General features: G+C 44.0%; 1 protein-coding gene across 8 annotated transcripts in view; it reads left to right on the plus strand.

The window, feature by feature from the left end:
- LOC115090007 (protein-L-isoaspartate(D-aspartate) O-methyltransferase-like) overlaps positions 1-18,722 on the plus strand; it is a 71,856-nt gene that overhangs the window by 6,114 nt on the left and 47,020 nt on the right. For 3 of the 8 annotated variants that reach the window (XM_029598548.1, XM_029598549.1, XM_029598550.1), the window contains exons 2-3: positions 16,620-16,678; positions 18,006-18,224. The exons of 3 other annotated variants lie outside the window; for them this stretch is intronic. In XM_029598548.1, coding sequence (XP_029454408.1) covers positions 18,119-18,224 — 106 coding nt within the window. In that variant the 5' untranslated portion in view covers positions 16,620-16,678; positions 18,006-18,118. The remainder of the gene's footprint in view (positions 1-16,619; positions 16,679-18,005; positions 18,225-18,722) is intronic. 2 more of the 8 variants (XM_029598551.1, XM_029598552.1) reach the window with 1 other exon arrangement.

An 18,722-nucleotide genomic window follows, 5' to 3' on the forward strand; every position in this document is an offset into this window, starting at 1 on the left:
GTTCAATGTAACTTTGCCTCTCTCTAAATGGTTTACTTATTTATTATTAAGTTACACCCTATGTTTCATATAAACCGATTTGATTTGAATTTATTCATGAAGGTTGGTATAGAAAAGTGTGTAATAAATAAAATAAATATGCGCCCTCTTTAGTGCTTCCTGCTTTCTTGGTGGAATCTGCAGTTTCAGATTGTTTGATTTGGCTCCACCTGCCGATGGAGTCTCTTCCCAGCTGCAGTAGTGGCTTCAGGCCGATCATCTATGAAAGGGAGTTTCCCTATCCCCACCAGACTGGCTAGAACTGACAACGGATGCAAGTCTCCTTAGTTGAGGAACTCTCTGCCAGGAGCTGACAGCTCAAGGGCACTGGAGTGCAGAAAAGTCTCTCTGGAAAATCAGTTGGCTGGAAGCCAGAGTGGTCCACTTGCATGTTTCCAGTTCGGCAACAGGCTGCAGGGTCTATTGGTCTGAATAATGTCGGACAACACAACGACTGTGGCTTACATCAATCGGCAAGGAGGTACTAAGAGCCAACAAATGTCGCAGGACATAGATCAACTTATGGAATGGGCAGAGGTGCATCTCCAGATGTTCTCAGCCTCGCACATTGCAGGTAAAAACAACATAAGACCAGACTTTCTCGGCAGAGAAAGTATGGACCCAAGAGAGTGGACGTTGTCCAACAAGGTGTTCCAGCTGATTCTGGATCGCTGGGGTCTCTCATTCCTAGACCTATTGACGACTTTACGCAATGCGAAAGTCTCGCGATTCTTCAGCTGCAGAAGAGATCCAGATTCATTGGGCATCAATGCAGGAGTGGCTGGAAGACAAGTTGCTATATGCCTTTCCTCCATGGCCCATGTTGGGCAGATTGATTCGGAGGATCGAACGCCATAGAGGGTTGGTACTCTTGGTTACTCCAGATTGGCTCAGGAGTCCATGGCTCTTGATGGATTTGCATCTTCAACTTTCAGTGCACAGGAACCTGTTGCAGCAGGGACCCATTCTTCATGACGATCCATCTCGATTTGTCTTATGGTTTGGCCCTTGAAGGGGCTTGCTTGCTGAACTGTGGATATTTATTTATTTTATTTAATTAATTAATTAAAACATTTGTTGCCTTCCTTTCCTACGTTCAGGTTGGGGGTACAATAAATACATACATAATTGGTAATAATACATAAGTAAAACATACACATGAAATAGAACACGCCAAAACTTTAAGATAACAATAAAATGAAATATTGTAAAAAACAAAAACCTGCCCATATATCTAGTTAAGGAAAGGTTCATGATTACATTATGTCTGCCTGTTTTAGGAAGGCTTTCTTAAATATGTTTTTAAAGCTTTCTTGAAAAATGATTTTTCAGTGAGGTTTCTTAACTCATTCGAGAGGGAATTCCATAGACATGGACCTGCAGATGAAAATGTACATTCTTGGGTTTCTTCTAAACAGATAACTCTAGAAGAGGGAACATCAAGAAGTGATTGAGAGGAGGATCTTAATGATATGATACCCTACAGCAGTGATTTCCACCTTGCTAAGAGCTAGAAAGTTCTCCACTTCCTTGGCCTATGTGTGGGTTTGGAGAATGTATGAACTTTGGTGTGAGGATCGAGGAACTCTTCCTTCTTTGGTCAAGATTCTGCTCATTTTTGAATGTTGCAGGATGGCTTGAATAAAGACTTGTAACTTTAAGGAATTAAGAGCCAAGTTGTGGCTCTTACCTGTTTCAAGGGTCAAGTGGATCCTTGTTGGCTCATCCTGATGTGGCCCGTTTTCTGAAAGGAGTGAAATCTTCAGCTCCTTTGCGGTTTCCGGTGTCCCTATGGAGTTTTAATTTGATTTTGGAGTTTTTGGTAGGCCATGGGGTAGATTTTATAAATTTGCGCACACGCGTACTTTTGTTCACGCACCAGGCGTGAACAAGAGTATGCGGGATTTCAATAGATACGCGAGTATCCATTAAAATCTGGGGTTGGCGTGCGCAAGGCTGCCCAAAATCGGCAGCCTGCCTCCGTTCCCTCCGAGGCCGCTCCGAAATTGGAGCGGCCTCGGAGGGAACTTTCCTTCGGCCTCCACCCCCCCCCCCCCCCCCACCTTTGTTGTACAAGTTATGCCTGCTTCAAGCAGGCGTAACTTGCGCGCGTTGGGCCAGCCGCCAGCGCATCATGGTCTGGTCCGGGGGCTGGTCTGGAGGCCGCGGCCACGCCCCCGGAATGCCCCCGATGACACGCCGACCACAACACGCCCCCCCCCCCGATACGCCCCCCCAGGAAAGCCCCGTGACTTACGCACGTCCCTGAGCAAAGGTCAGTCCAAAAGAAACAAAACAGAAGACAACCTCATATAGCCAAGAGATGACAGAAGTGAAATGAGACGAGTTGCCAAAAGTAAGGGAATCCTTTATTGATGTTACAGAGATAAGATGCCCATAAAACGCCCGACTCTGGCTGAGTTTCACCCTAGCAAGGCTGTGTCACGGGCTTATAAGCAAACAATTGCTGAAACCTATGTACTCCAGTGGTAGTTATTTGCACAATGTGTCCTTATTGGATCTTGAAAACATAAATTTTCAAGCCATCTCCGTCATAACCGAATGCTGTGCAGCAAGGTGATCCTCCCCTCTCTGTGCTTCCACTGGTTCATCAGCGGAGGAAGTGGGTGCAGGTCCAATGCCCCCTAGTTTTGGTATGGACCGTGGAGGCCTTCAGCTTTGGAGATATATATATATGTCGAAGATAATGGCCAGTACTAATATGTATGTGTGTAACATATATTACACACACACACACACATATATATATTAGTACTGGCCATTATATATCTCCAAAGCTGAAGGCACATAATCTTTGTCTCCCAATGTATTCAGGCCATACATCTGAACCCTTTTGTGCACATCCAGGACTGTTCTTGGGCTAAATAAATGTAAATAAATGTAAATGTAAATAAAATAAATGTTCTTGGGCTAAATAGCCATACTATTCTCAAAGATAGACTATTGTAATGCACTGTTACTTGGTCTCCCGGCCTCTTCTACCAAACCTCTTCAAATGCTGCAAAACGCCGCAGCCAGGATCCTCACAAACTCCCACCGCATGGACCACATCACCCCGATTCTAAAAATAATTCACTGGCTACCCATTCGCTACAGAATTCTCTTCAAGACACTTACTATTATCCACAAAACCTTATTTCAAGAATCCTCGCTCCAACTTACCAAACCTCTCAAACCACACTCCTCTGCAAGACCCACCAGATCTGCATATAGAGATTCCCTCCAGGTTCCCCCCAAAAAAATCAGTTTTTCACAACTCTATTGAAAAACGAGCACTATCAATTGCTGGTCCGCATCACTGGAACTCCCTCCCGCCAGATCTCTGCCAGGAACATTGCCATATCACGTTCAGAAAAAAATTAAAAACTTGGCTGTTCGCCCAAGCATACCCCTGAAAAGTCTCAGAGTCACCCACACAGTCTCATACCCCACGGATGCGTCCATTTCCGCAACTCAAAGGAAATGTTGTCCGACTAATTGCACTATCTTATAACTTGCTTAATTCATATACACTATGTAAATTTGTACATAATTCTTATCCTGTAAGCACCCTCTCCTCCTTTTGCCCTTCTCTCCAGTTAGAATTTGTTTATCCTATCTTTTCTCTAACAGCCTAGTTCCACGTTCCCTGTTATAATGTAACTTTTGTTTTGTTTGCTCTGTTAACTGGTTCCCCCTAGTTTATTGTAAACCGGTACGATAAGACCTGGTCTTGAGCATCGGTATATTAAAAGAATTTAAATAAATAAATAAATAAATAAATTATATAAATGATGCCCCAGACTGGTGTGGGAGGGGTTCTTCCTCTAATGACACAGTGGACCAGAGGGGGTCCCTCCTGCTTTGATCACAGGGTCAGTGTCCTCTTTCAATAATGCTCTATAGTTTACTGTCACTACTGCTGTGGTGATGGCAGTGGCATGATACTTCCTCCCCCAGCCTGTCATCCCAGGTGGGCGTTTGTTTTGCATGCTCCTTCAGATGGCCCTGTACATATGCTGTCATATTTTTGCCAATGTAATACATACCCTGGATGTGATGTGACATTTATAAAGAGTTATTCAAGAAAAGCATTGAAATTAGAAACAAAAGTAAGAAAATGCAAAAAAAAAAGAATAAGCAATCCTGATTTAAGACTTTTCACCCAACATTCTTGGCAAGTACAATAAATTAATTATATTTAACAGTTGGGTATAATTCTTTTTTTATTGGGGGTAAGGCTTCAAGCTCAGTGGAAGGGGGGCTGGGATTCAGTATCTTTGATTTGTAACTAGTTGGGCAATATTCCTCCTGTTTTATATCCTCTCCAATGCAACTAGCCGAGTTGCAGGGAGGATTCTCAGGCAGGGGCAATCAGCAGAGCGCCTTCTGGAACCCTACAATCATAGATCCCAAATCTGTCCACTAGATGTCACTGTTGCATGATGACTGCAACTCTCTGCTCCCTCACCCTTCCCTCAGGGGGCTCCGAACTCTGCCTGACCTGGGGAAAAGACCTAAATAAGAAATCAAGCCTGTATCCTCCATAGGGCATTGCACAGCCTAATCCTGGGGGAATTCTGTGCACAAAAACTTAAAATTCTGCAAACTTTATATTTGTCAAAATACAATTTACATGACAGTCTTTAAGTAATTACATTTTAAATTAATGCAGAAAAAAGTTATTATACTTAAAGATGCAGAATTTTAAATATTTTGAGCAGAATTTCCCTAGAAATTCGCTGTAAGAGTGTCCTTTCCACTCGCTCTCCCTACTCCCCTGGCCACTTTGCCCTCTCAGACCCCAACTCCTCCACCTGCCAGTATCTCTCCCCTCCACCTTTGGGCTCAACCCCTTCCACTCTATTGCCAGTCCCAGAGTTTGACCCCGTTCTCAGGACTGCCCCTTGCACAGACTCCCGCTGTCCCTCCCTCTCTCACACACATGCTCCCTCTCTAATACACATAAACACACCCTCATACAGGCTCCCTCACTCTCTCGTACACACTCGCATCCATTCATACAGGGCCCTCTTTCTTGCACATACACCCACACAAGCTCCCTTTCTCTCTCACACATACATCCTAACACAGGCTACCTATGTGTCTCTCTATCACGCACCCGTCCACACAGGCTTTGTCTCACACATACACAATCCCTTCACACAGGCTAGCACCCTCACATACACACGAGCTCCTAGTCTCTCACACGCATACACACTCCTTCACAATCTCCTCATATAGGCTCCCTCTCTCTGAAACCCACACTCAAGCATCCCCCGCTTTCTTACCTCCCATGCTCTCTCTCATACCCTCCTGCTCTCTCACCCTCCCCTCCCTCTCTCCTCTCTCGCACACACATTCTCTCTCACCGGGGCCTTCCATCTTCGTTTGCGGCACACGGGGGCCTTCCATCTTCACCACGAGCAGAGCATGGCACACGGGGACGCGCTCCATTCACTGCATGACGTGGTCTCCTCTACTATTTTCTGCACAGAATTTGGCAATTCTGCATAGGGGGGATTTCTGCGCAAATTCTACGCTCTGCAGTAGTGCAGAATTCCCCCAGGACTAACAGTCCTACGACTGAGCCAGCTGTCATGAATTTAAACCAAGGGACAAACTCAGGCCGTATCAATTAAAAGATACAGACTAAAGAACCCCATAACTAAAAAGAGGTACACAGGTTATCCCAACATTCTTTTTTATTTCTGCTTCAGCAAGAGATTGTGCATGCTTGAGACAGATGAGTTGGAATTCCTCTTCATGCATTATTTGAAAATTGTAGAAAAGAACAATAACAGTTTACTACTTCAGATCTAGGTACGTCTAAACATTTTGAAGTACTTTTGGACCCAAGAAGTAATAGGACACAAATCATTTGAAATGCAGGTGCGGTGTAGCACCTTGAATCTTGGAAATACTGTGCTGGCCAAAAAAAAATTAAATTCGGAAAAATACCTACATCTGAAGTGGCATGAAGCATCTGTTTTGCATTTTTTATGTGAATTCTGAGTTTTGCTTGATTAAGATCCAAGATGAGTAGTCAAATAATTTTAAAGGCGCAGGAAAACAGAGGAGCAGAAATAGAAGTAGGTGTTTTTGTCAGTGAATTTTATCTAGTATGTTATACAAATAATTTAATTTTGGAAAATTCCATGTATTGATAATATGTTCTTGATTTGGAAAGCAGGAAGTAAAAAGCTAGCTCAGAATGATCACTGTTCAACAGATCTAAAATGGATAATTTTGGAATGCACATTTTCTCTGCATACAGACAATGGATATTGTTAATATGATGGGATTTGCACAAATGATATTGCTCAGTTTCTTTTTAATATCTTATAATCCTTTAAAAGATCCATTTTAAATAAATAGCTTCTTTCCTACTTTAATTTGATTAAGTCTTAAAAGATACAGGAGCAGATCAGAGGGCTTAAGTACAAACGACTTATGATTTGAAGTGACCCAATAGAATATTAAATGAGAGCTCTGAGCTTAGAAATTCAAGGTAGTTGTTTATCCAGCCAGATAAAAGTAACCCAAGGCCGAACACTAAATTTTAACTACTGCTGGAAGCAATTGTCATTACTATGGAATTTGTATATTTATTTATTTATTTATTTATTTCACATTTTTCTATACCGAACTTCATGGTTGAATACCATATCAGATCGGTTTACATCAAATGAGGGATAGAAACTTATAACAGAAAACGGAACAATAAGTTATAATCAGAAAGAGAGCAAGAAAGTTACATTGAACAAGGACTATAAACTTGGAGGCTTTACAGCTTGGAAGTAAATAGAGTAAAAAAGGCCCGAGCAGAGCCGTAACTTATATTTTTTTTATTATGATAGCTGCCATGAATTGTCTATTCTGGTTAAAGAATGGCAGAATACAAGTCCCTAAATTAAATTGGTGGAAAGGTGGCACTATATATGAAAGAGGGCATTGAGTCAAACAGGATAAAACTTTTGCAGGAAACAAAATGCAATGTTGAATCTTTATGGTTAAAAATTCCAGGTGAAAAGGGGAATAAAATAGCAATGCTCCAAACGTCCACCTGGCCAGAATGAACAAACAGACTATGAAATGCTAAAAGAAATTAGGGTAGCTAACAAAATCAGCAGCTCAGTAATAATAGGTGATTTTAATTACCCCAGTATCATGACATTCTAGAGACATAAAGTTCCTAGATGAAATAACTGTCTGCTTCCTGGAGCAACTGGTACATGAACCAACAAGAGGGGAAACTATTTTAGACCTAGACCTTAGTGGAACAATTGCTAAAAGTGTTGGAGCCACTTGGCAAAAGTGATGACAGCCTGATCAAATTTGACTTAATAACTGGAGGGAGGGCACTAAAGAGATCTACTGCAACAGCATTTAACTTTCAAAAAGGTGACTATGATAAAATCAGGAAAATGCCCCTTTCGGTTTTATACCTAACCAACTGCAAAGGTTAAGAGTTTAGATCAGACATGGACGTTGTTTAAAAATACCATCTTGGAAGACCAGACCAGATATATTCCATGCATTAGAAAAGGTGGAAGGAAGTCTAAATGACTATTGTCATGGTTAAAAGGTGAGGAGAGAGAGGCTATAACAGCTAAAAGAATTTCTTTCAAGAAATGGAAAAGAGATCAGAAAGAAGGAAACAGGAAATAGAATAAACACTGACAAGTCATATGCAAAGCATTGATAAGGATGATAAAAGAGAATTTTTAAAGAAGCTTGCTGTGGAAGCAAAAACTCATAATAAAAACTTTTTCAGTTATATTTGAGGTAAAAAGCTTGCAAGGAAGTCAGTTGGATCATTAGATGATCAAGGGGTAAAAGGAGTACGTAGGAATGAAAAAGAGCAGAGAGACTAAATTAATTCTTGGCTTTGATATTCACTGAGGAAGATGTAAGAGAGATGCCCATGCACACGGTAATGGCGGAGTAAACATACACATATAGGGGTAGATTTTCAAACCTGCGCGCGAGCGTACATGTGTGCGCGCTACCCTGCGTGCACACGTACCCCCGATTTTATAGCAGGTGCGTGCATGTTATAAAATTGGGGGTCTGCGCGCGCAAGGGGGTGCACAATTGTGCACCAAGCCCGCACCAGGCCATGCTGCCTTCCTCCCCACCCTTTCCCCCTACCTTTTTCTTCATTTTCCTCTTATTTTAAAACTTACTTCAACCCTGGGGCTGAAGTAAGTTGTATGCGCCAGCCAACTGCCAGCGCACGATCCCCGGCACAGCAGCAAATGGCCGCTGTGCCAGGAGCCTCTGACCCCGCCCCCTCCCCGACCCTTTTTGAAAGCCCCGGGACTTAGACGCGTACCGGGGCTTTACGCGCGTCGCCGGGCCTTTTTAAAATAGGCCCGGTGTGCGTAGGTTCAGTTACGTGCGTAAAGTTTTGAAAATCCGGCCCATAGAGCACAATGCAACATAAATAATGTGTGCCTAACATAAATCACTGATCAATACATTTCACAAAGAAAATCATTTATTTTAGACACAATCACATCAGCAGTGTTCATTAATCAATCGAAGAATATTTTATTATAATGAATCCAAGGACCCAGACACGGCTGTGTTTTGCATCAGGGCTGCGTCAGGGGGACAAAGTAATCAATATGTCTATAAACAAAACATATACAGTATTAAGCAGGTTAGCTAACATCAAAATTTACAAATAATTAAAGAGCTTACAGACAAACGAGGAGACTACTAATCAAGAGCATAGATGTACATTGAGGGAAAGGGGCAACATGGAGACAACAAAGCAGATGAGTGGCAAATAAATTGATGAAACTAATCAATTTCTAAAGGGGGGAGGGGAAAGGAGAAAGTTACCTTCAAGGAGTAGCTCAAAAAGGAAGCTCAAAATTGAAAACCATTCGTAATGGTGACTGTAGGTGATCTAAAAGGCACAAAACAAAGGGAATTAAGATGAATACTTTCCCCTCCCCTCCCCCCTTTAGAAATTGATTAGTTTTTGTTTATAGACATATTGATTGCTTTGTCCCCCTGACGCAACCCTGATGCGAAACCCGGCCATGTCAGGGTCTTTGGATTCATTATAATAAAAGATTCTTTGATTAATGAACACTGCTGATGTGATTGTGTCTAAAATAAATGATTTTCTTTGTGAAATGTATTGATCAGTGATTTATGTTAGGCACACATTATGTTGCATTGTGCTCTGTCAGCCCATATGCCCCTCACAATGTGATTATACATGCCTTATGTTAAGGTTTCTTTTGTTTTAATCTATATTTCCATACTGCAACTTGTTATCCCCTTCCCAGTTCCATCTCCCTGTTAATATGTATCTTCCAAGCTTAAATGTTTGAATGTAAACCGATATGATGTCCCCCACTAATACCGGTATATAAAAGTCTTTAAATAAATAAAATATAATAAAAGATTCTTTGATTGATTAATGTACAATGCTGATATGACTGTGTCTAAAATAAAGATTTTCTTTGTGAAATGTATTATCAGTGATTTATATTAGCCACACATTATTTATGTTGCAGAGAGATACCCATGCCAGAAATGATATTCAAAGGTGATTCAGAGAAAATTAAATAAATCTCAGTGAACTTGGAAGATGTACTAGGGCAAATTAGCAAACTAAAGAGGAGCAAATCACTTGGACCAGATGGTATACATCCCAGAGTGCTGAAAAAACTGAGAAATGAAATTGTGGACCTGCTATTGGAATTTGTAAACTATCATTAACATTGTCTATGTTACCTTAAGACTGGAGGGTTGCTAATGTAACGCCAGTTTTTAAAAAGGGATCCAGGGGTGATCCAGTAAACTACAGACCAGTGAGTCTGACATCGATTGCTAGGCAAAATGGTAGAAATTATGATAAAGAAAAAAATTGCTAAACATATAGATAGGCATAGTTTAATGGCACAAAGCCAACATGGATTTAGCTAAGGGAAGTCTTGCCTCACCAATTTGCTACATTTTTTTTTTTTTGAGAACATAAATAAACATATGGATAAAAGTGAGCCAGTTGATATAGTGGATCTGGATTTCCAGAAAGCATTTGACAAAGTTCCTCAAGAAAGACTTCTTTGGAAATTAAAATGTAATGGATGTGGGCAGTGTCCTATTGTGGACTGCCAACTGGTTAAAAGATAGAAAACAGAGAGTAGGGCTGAATGGTAAATTTTCCCAATGGAGAAAGGTGAATAGTGGAGTGCCCCAGGGATCTGTTCTGGGATCACTGCTTTTTAATATATTTATTAATGATCTAGAAATGGGAACAACAAGTGAGGTGATCAGATTTGTTGATGGCACCTAATTATTCAAAGATGTTGAAACACAAGAGGGTTTTGAGCACTTGCAAGAGGACTTTGCAACACTGGGAGATTGGACATGCAAATGGAAAATTAAATTTAATGTGGACAAGTGCAAAGTGATGCACTTAGGAAAGAGCAACCCAAATTATAGCTACACAATGCAAGGTTCCACATTAGGAGTCACTACTCAGGAAATGGATCTAGATGTCGTCATTGATAATATGTTGAAATCTTCTGCTGAGTGTACAGCAGCAGCCAGGATTGTTAGGAAAGGAATGGAGAGTAAAACAGAGAATATCATAGTGCCTCTATCGCTGCATGGTGTGACCTCATCTTGAGTATTGTGTGCAGTTCTGCTCACCACATCTCAAAAATATATAGCAGATTTAGAAAAGTTACAGAGAAGGACCACCAAAATGATAAAGGGGATGGAACGAGACCCCTATGAAAGGCTGAAGAAGTTCAGACTCTTCGACTTTGAGAAGAGACTACTGAGGGGAGATATAGAGGTTTATAAAATAATGGGGCTAATGTAATAAGACTTGCAGTGAAACACGCGCTAGTTGTGAGTGCCAGTTTTGATAACCACATGAGGCTAAAGCTGGCACCTCTGCGAGATGTAAAAAAAAATTATGTAAATGATTTGGGCATACAAATCCATGCAGTCATGAAGAAACGCGCATACAGACGTGCAGTGACGTGTGAGCAACTGAGTCTCACTTTTTAGTGAAATTATGACTCTGGAATAGGAATGCATATATTTCTAACAACTGTGGGCTGCAAAAAAAAAAGCCTGATATATGAATGGGTGATAATTCACACCACATGCCATGACCTCTGTCAACTGCCACCATTTCTGCTGCTGTCATCCTTTGGCAAAGAAGCAGGATATACCACAGCATCTGGAACAGCTGGACACAATTGGAAATCTCCATACTAATAACACCAGAGCTGCACGAGCATACAACCATACCACACCATACCACACCAATGGAATAAAATGGCCCCTGAGTTGGTGCTTTCTCTTAACTCATGCCCTGACCATGGCGCTAAAAAACCCGCATTAAAAAATCCACACTAGCATTTCTATCTTCTGTTGCAGCTCCCTGCATTGCCCGTGAATAGATAATTGCCTCCTTTGCATGCCATTAGAATGCACTCAACGCAGAAAAAAAAAAGCCTTGAGTCAGTAAGTGCATTTGTATGTGCTTTTTCCCCGCACACAAAACCCTTATTACATACCTGTATAGGACTTTGCATGGGGAAAATACATGTACAAACACATGTATTGTCGCACACAAACCCGTGGCAGCTTCAGCGCACCTTATTACATCTGCCCCAATGAGTGGAATGGAACTAGTAAATGTTAATCAGTTGTTTACTCTTTTTCAAAAACTTTGACTAGGGGACACACACAAAATAATTAGATAATATATTTAATAAGAGAAATATTTTTTCACTCGACTTATCAGTGTAGTGAGACCGTGAGTAGCGGACCCATCTCTGGTGGAAGATGTGCCCTCGGGCGACAACGCAGCTGTAGAGGAGCTCCAGCAAGCGCTGCCGCAGGTGAGAGGCGTCCGAGTGTAGGCTGATGAGATGGACCTTGACCACAGCCACACCTGTACGCAGCAGAAGAGATCCAAAAACGCAATGTTGGTCTCATGAGTGGTCCGACTACTAGCCCTTTCGGACCTGCCTCAGGGTGGATGGTGGTCGAAGGATGAAGACATCAAGATGAAGACTGGAAATGTGAGGGCTTCACAGGTACTTGATTGAAGGAAGACGAAGACTTGTGTTGCTGAAAAGTACTGGGCAGGTACTGTCACATCACGCGCCCTACTCAACCGATTAGAGCTGGTCACGGACCACGCTGGTGATTCCCCGCTCAGGTAATTGAAGAATGTTAGACAAGACTCTGGTTGGTTGAAGAAGGTGATCTGAGGCAGGGCTCAGATAGGTCGAAGAAGGAGGACTCCGGAAGGTTGAAGAGAAGGTCTGGGAGGACTCTGAGTTGGTAGAAAATAGGAGGACTCCGAAAGAGTCACAGTGTCCACAATACTGTCTAGGAGGCCACACTACACACCCTACACCGCCAAGATTGGCTGGTCATGGACCACGCTGATGGTTCCCAATACAGACTGTTTAGAAGATTCAAGTGAAGACTCCGATGAGGCCTGCTCCGAGGGGCGCCCTCCACAGCCAATCAAGGCCAAGCGCGGACCACATCAATGGAACAAATGTTAAGATAGAGTTCATTCGTGATATGGAGGCAGGTGCAATAAACTCCGAAGGTCCGGCAGGATATAGGAGAAGGAAGGAAGCTCGGAGATGGGACTCGGAGCCAGGAACACCGAGGCGGGTCTCTGTGAAATAACACTGAGACGGGATCAGTGCAAGGAGGATTAAAAGCCAGAAGCTTCAGGAGGTTGCGCTGCCGAGGAAATGAAGGTCAAATACATGAAGGCTGGATCTGAAGCGACCTCTGAAGAAGAAGAAGATTAAGTTACATGAAGACATCTGGCAGTGAAGATCAGGATGTGAAGACAGGAGATGAAAGTCAGGATACGTGAAGACATCTGGAACACAGAAGTTTGACGAGACAAGAGACCAAGGAACGAGGAACATGTAGATGAAGACAAGGGATCCCACAAGGAACGAAAGCCTTGAGAAGCTGGAAGACGAAAGTCCTAAGGAGGACTAGCTTCTTGTGAAGGCAAGGAAGGAATGAAACTTGAAGCCTTTTATACTGCAGAAGACGCGGATCCATTGGTGACATCAGCAGTGCACCACTCCCATGCTGTTCCTTTAAATAGGGAGAGAAAAGCCAGCCTCTCCCCCTAGGAGGAAGCAGGAAGCTGTGCAGGACCCTGGACAGCGGCCCTGCTACACGCTGAAGAAGCTGAAGAAAGGCCTCAGGGCAGGCCTTGACAACGGAAGCGGCTCCCTTGCTGCTAAGGATGGAGAAAGAGAGCGGCGTGGCCTTCAGGCCCTCTTTCCCCAGAAGGCCCCCCGGTAAGATGGTGGCCTCTGGGCCACATTAGAACGCTGCAACGCAGCTCTGGACTGTGTTGAGTGTTACAGCACGGCTCCTGCCGTGCTGTGACTACGCCAGCGGCCCCAGCCGCTAGAGATAAAAATAACGCGGCTCCTGCCGCCCGAGCGGGATGGCGCGGCTCCTGCCGCTTAGCCATGTCGGCGGCCTCTGGGCCGCTTGAAGAGCAGTAGCGCGGCTCCTGCTGCGTGTGCCGTGCGTTGGTGGTCTCCGGGCCACACCGGCTCCAGCCGCAAGATGAAGCAGCAGCAGCCTCCTGGCTGCTAGAGGGGAAAAAAGAAGGTGAAGAAGCTGCCCGGGAAGGCAGAATCGTAACAATCAGCTCTGGAATTCATTGCCAGAGGATGTGGTAAAAGCTATTAGTTTAACTGCATTTAAAAAAGGTTTGGACAAGCTCCAGGAGGAAAAGTCCATAAACCATTATTAAGGTAGATTTGCAGATATCCACTGCATCCCTGGGATAAGCAGCCTGGAATCTAACTTACCCCTTGGGATCATAGAAACATAGAAACATAGAAACATAGAAATGACGGCAGAAGAAGACCAACCGGTCCATCCAGTCTGCCCAGCAAGCTTCACACATTTGTTCTCATACTTAACTGTTTCTCTTGGCTCTTAGTAACCTTATGTTCTAATTCCCTTTTCACCCCCACCATTAATGTAGAGAGCAGTGCTGGAGCTGCTTCCAAGTGAAATATTAAGTTTGATTAGTTGGGTAAGCGGCAGCATAGCTCTCTGCCATGAAGCAGAGGGCAATGCTGGAAATGTGTGAAGTATCAGTTTTTCTTTTCCCCTGTCATTGAAGCAAGGAGTCATGCCGGACATGCACCGAAAGTGAAGAATGCCTTGAAAGTCACATTAACTATCATCAAATATTGAAAAGCCTAATAATTGGTAATACCTATAAGCCCATGAACCCATCCCTGTTTTTTTTCTTTTTTTCTTTTCTTTTTTTAATTGGGAGATGGATGCCCTTCATCCTTCTACTCTGTGAAGGTGGACACCTACCACCGGCCACTGGCATCCCGCTCCGTTAATGCCTCTGTGGCTACTGCCGCTCCATGCAGTGTTTTACTACCTGCTCTTTATATGCGTCCTCTAGAACTGATGGATCCCATCCCTGGGTTTTTTTATTATTTATTTAATTGGGAGATGACAGCCCTCCATCCTTCCGCTCCGTGAAGGTGGACACCTACCACTGGCCACTGGCATCCCGCTCCGTGAATGCCTCTGTGGCTACTGCCGCTCTGTGCAGTATTTTACTACCTGCTCTTTATATGGACACCTACCACTGGCCACTGGCATCCCGCTCCGTGAATGCCTCTGTGGCTACTGCCGCTCCGTGCAGTATTTTACTACCTGCTCTTTATATGTGTCCTCTAGACCTGATGGATCCCATCCCTGTTTTGTTTTTTGTTTTTGTTTTTTATTTAATTGGGAGATGACAGCCCTACATCCTTCCGCTCCATGAAGGTGGACACCTACCACTGGCCACTGGCATCCCGCTCCGTGAATGCCTCTGTGGCTACTGCCGCTCCGTGCAGTATTTTACTACCTGCTCTTTATATGCGTCCTCTGGACCTGATGGATCCACAATATTTATCCCATGCCCCTTTGAAGTGCTTCACAGTTTTGGACTTCACCACTTCCTCCGGAAGGGCATTCCAGGCATCCACCACTCTCTCCGTGAAGAAATTCTTCCTGACATTGGTTCTTAGTCTTCCTCCTTGGAGCCTCAGCTCGTGACCTCTGTTTCTGCTGATTTTTTTCTGTTGGAAAAGGTTTGTCATTGTCTTTGGATCGTTAAAGTTTTTCAAGTATCTGAAAGTTTGAATCATATCACCCCTGCTCCTCCTTTCCTCCAGGGTGTACATATTTAGATTCTTCAATCTCTCCTCGTATGTCAACCGATGAAGACCCTCCACCTTCCTGGTCGCCCTTCTCTGTACCGCCTCCAACTTGTCCTTGTCTCTTTGTAGATACGGTCTCCAGAACTGAACACAGTACTCCAGGTGAGGCCTCACCAAGGACCTGTACAAGGGGATTATCACTTCCCTTTTCTTACTCGATATTCCTCTCTCTATGCATCCCAGCATTCTTCTGGCTTTTGCAATCGCCTTGTCGCATTGTTTCGCCGACTTCATATCATTAGACACTATCACCCCAAGGTCTCTCTCCTGCTCCGTGCACATCAGCCTTTCCCCCCCCATCGAATACAGTTCATTCGGATTTCCACTCCCCAAATGCATGACTTTGCACTTCTTGGCATTGAATTTCAGCTGCCATATCTTCGACCACTCTTCCAGCTTCCTTAAATCCCGTCTCATTCTCTCCACTCCTTCCGGCATGTCCACTCTGTTGCAGATCTTAGTGTCGTCCGCAAAAAGACAAACCTTACCTTCTATCCCGTCCGCAATGTCGCTCACAAAGATATTGAACAGGACCGGTCCCAACACCGATCCTTGCGGTACACCACTTAAAACCGCTCTCTCTTCAGAGAAAGTTCCATTTACCATCACGCATTGTCTTCTGTCCGTCAACCAGTTTGCAATCCAGGTCACCACTTCGGCACTCACTCCCAAGCTTTTTGTTTTATTCACCAGTCTCCTGTGCGGAACCGTATCAAAAGCTTTGCTGAAATCCAAGTAGATGACATCTAGCGCTCTTCCTTGATCCAATTCCTTGGTTACCCAGTCGAAAAAGTCAATCCTGCCAGGTATTTGTGATCTGGATTGGCCACTGTTGAAAACAGGATACTAGGCTTGATGGACTCTTGTCTGACCCAGTAAGGCAAGTTTTATGTTCTTATATTATGTTTTTATGTTTTACACTAGCGTCAACGCAGTGATGTCCAAGCTCTCCCTATTCTGGAACAAGGGAGACTTTGTGAGGTAGCAGTTCTATATAGAGAGTCTTTATAGAGGAGAATAAGCAATGGTTTTAGCAAACACAAACAAAATCAGTTGATACAACTGGGGGTTTTTTGTGCATAAAATAGTCTGAACACTTTTCCATGCTGCTGAACATTGTCAGCCTTTGGATATACAAACGCTGTTACAATTGAGGGCTAGCTGCGTGTTACAGCCTGGAATAAAGACATATTGTAAACCTTTATTTCTTTCAAGTTGCACATGATTATTCTTTGTGTGATTCATGGATAATTTTAGTTAATTGATATTTAAATACTGTATAATAATTATCTGCAGATTCTTCATTTAGTTTACAAAACAGATGATCCCAGTGGCAGAAAAGATCCCTCTTCAAGGTAAACCATCTCATAATCTCAGTCTAAAATGTATCATTCAATCTGGGGGCCCCCTTATACCTGACTAGACAAAGCTGCCTTAAATTTTGACCATGGTGTTGCACATTAATTGGAGTGGACAGTAGGGATGTGAATCGTTTTTGAACGATTAAAATTATCGTCAGATAATTTTAAAATCGTCCAAAATCTTTAGAGTGCACGATACAATACAAATGCCCCTGATTTATCGTTAAATAGGGCGCGGGAAAACCGGCACACCAAAAAAACCCTAAAACCCACCCCGAACCTTTAAAACAAATCCCCCACCCTCCCGAACCCCCCCAAAATGTTTTAAATTACCTGGGGTCCAGTGGGGGGGTCCCGACGCGATCTCCAGTTCTCTGGCCACGGCTGCGTTGAGAAATAGCGCCGGTGGCCCTTTGCTCTTATCATGTGACAGGGCAAAGGTAGCGCCGGCGCCATTTTGGTTCCTGGCTCCCGACGTCACGCATGCAGGAGATCGCTCCCGGACCCCCGCTGGAACCCCAGGGACTTTTGGCCAGCTTGGGGGGGCCTCCTGACCCCCACAAGACTTACCAAAAGTCCAGCGGGGATCCGGGAGCGACCTGCATGCGGGCCGTATTGCCAATCTTCAAAATGGCGCCGGCGCTACCTTTGCCCTCACTATGTCATACGGGCGACTGTTGCTGGACTTTTGGCAAGTCTTGTGGGGGTCAGGAGGCCCCCCCAAGCTGGCCAAAAGTCCCTGGGGTTCCAGCGGGGGTCCAGGAGCGATCTCCTGCACTCGTGATGTTGGGAGCCGGGAACCAAAATGGCGCCGGCGCTACCTTTGCCCTGTCACATAAGGGCAAAGGGCCACCGGCGCCATTTCTCTTAACGCAGTCGTGGCCAGAGAGAAGGGAGATCGTGCTGGGACCCCCCCCCCACTGGACCCCAGGTAATTTAAAACATTTTGGGGGGGTTCGGGAGGGTGGGGGATTTGTTTTAAAGGTTCGGGGTGGGTTTTAGGGGTTTTTTTTTGGTGTGCCGGTTTTCCCGCCCTCCCCCGATTTACGATTTTTTAAAAAAGAAAACACGACTATCAGATTTCCCTCCCCCCCCAGCCAAAATCGATCGTTAAGACGTTCGATCACACGATTCACACCCCTAGTGGACAGTAGTACAAAGTGTGGCTTGGGCAGTCTCAGGTCCCTAGCTAGTAGAAAACATCCTGTAGCTGATAACAGTCACTCTGCCCTGCAGATTTACAGTCCATTTTGACAGCAATTGAACTTTCCGTAGTACTCCTGCTTCAGTCATTAGCTGTTCTATTCTTAATCCTGGCCAGTGTTGCACCACGGTCGATTGGATCTGATTTCTGCCTGCTGTAACCTGGCCTTGCTGTACTATCCGTGGACTTAGAGGGCAGGCCTGAAGAGACATCTGACATCATTCTGTGAAATGCGACTGCTAATGTTTGCCTTGCTGATAGGACTGCTGTTAACTAGAGTCATGGCTTGGAACGCGGATGGGAAAACGCATGCTGAGCTTATGAACAACCTCCGCAGTGAGTACTACTAACTGCTGCCATGCACAGGGAGAAGTGCAAGGAGGCAGTGCTGAAACTCTCATTAGGTAGAATTTCATCTTTGAAAGATTTGTCTTTAAAATAAACTGCAAGGCTTCAGAGTACAACCACAAACTGAAAATCACAAAATACAAGGATGTTGTTTATGTAATTGAATCCTCTTGACTTACTTTGCAGCCTATTTGTGAATATTGGAGCTCATTTATAGATTTGATATTTTTCTACACTTTTTTTTCCTGTTGATAGCAGGGCTGAATTAGCCATGCTGTCATGGGAGCTGGCCTTCAGATCCCCAGGAGGCGGAGCTTCCCCAAGCAGAGGCTAGAGTCTTGCCCTCTGCGGCTGCACGTGAGTTCCCACGCAGGAAAAGCAGAATTTTCTCAGTCTGTTTTTTCTGCGCACAGGATTGTATGCCGAGCTTCATTTCTCCTCAGCGTTTTTTGTTTTGAAGAGAAAACATGTCTAAAAAACAGATCA

The sequence above is a fragment of the Rhinatrema bivittatum genome, chromosome 4 (genome assembly GCF_901001135.1).
Source record: "Rhinatrema bivittatum chromosome 4, aRhiBiv1.1, whole genome shotgun sequence".
Classification (NCBI taxonomy): domain Eukaryota; kingdom Metazoa; phylum Chordata; class Amphibia; order Gymnophiona; family Rhinatrematidae; genus Rhinatrema; species Rhinatrema bivittatum.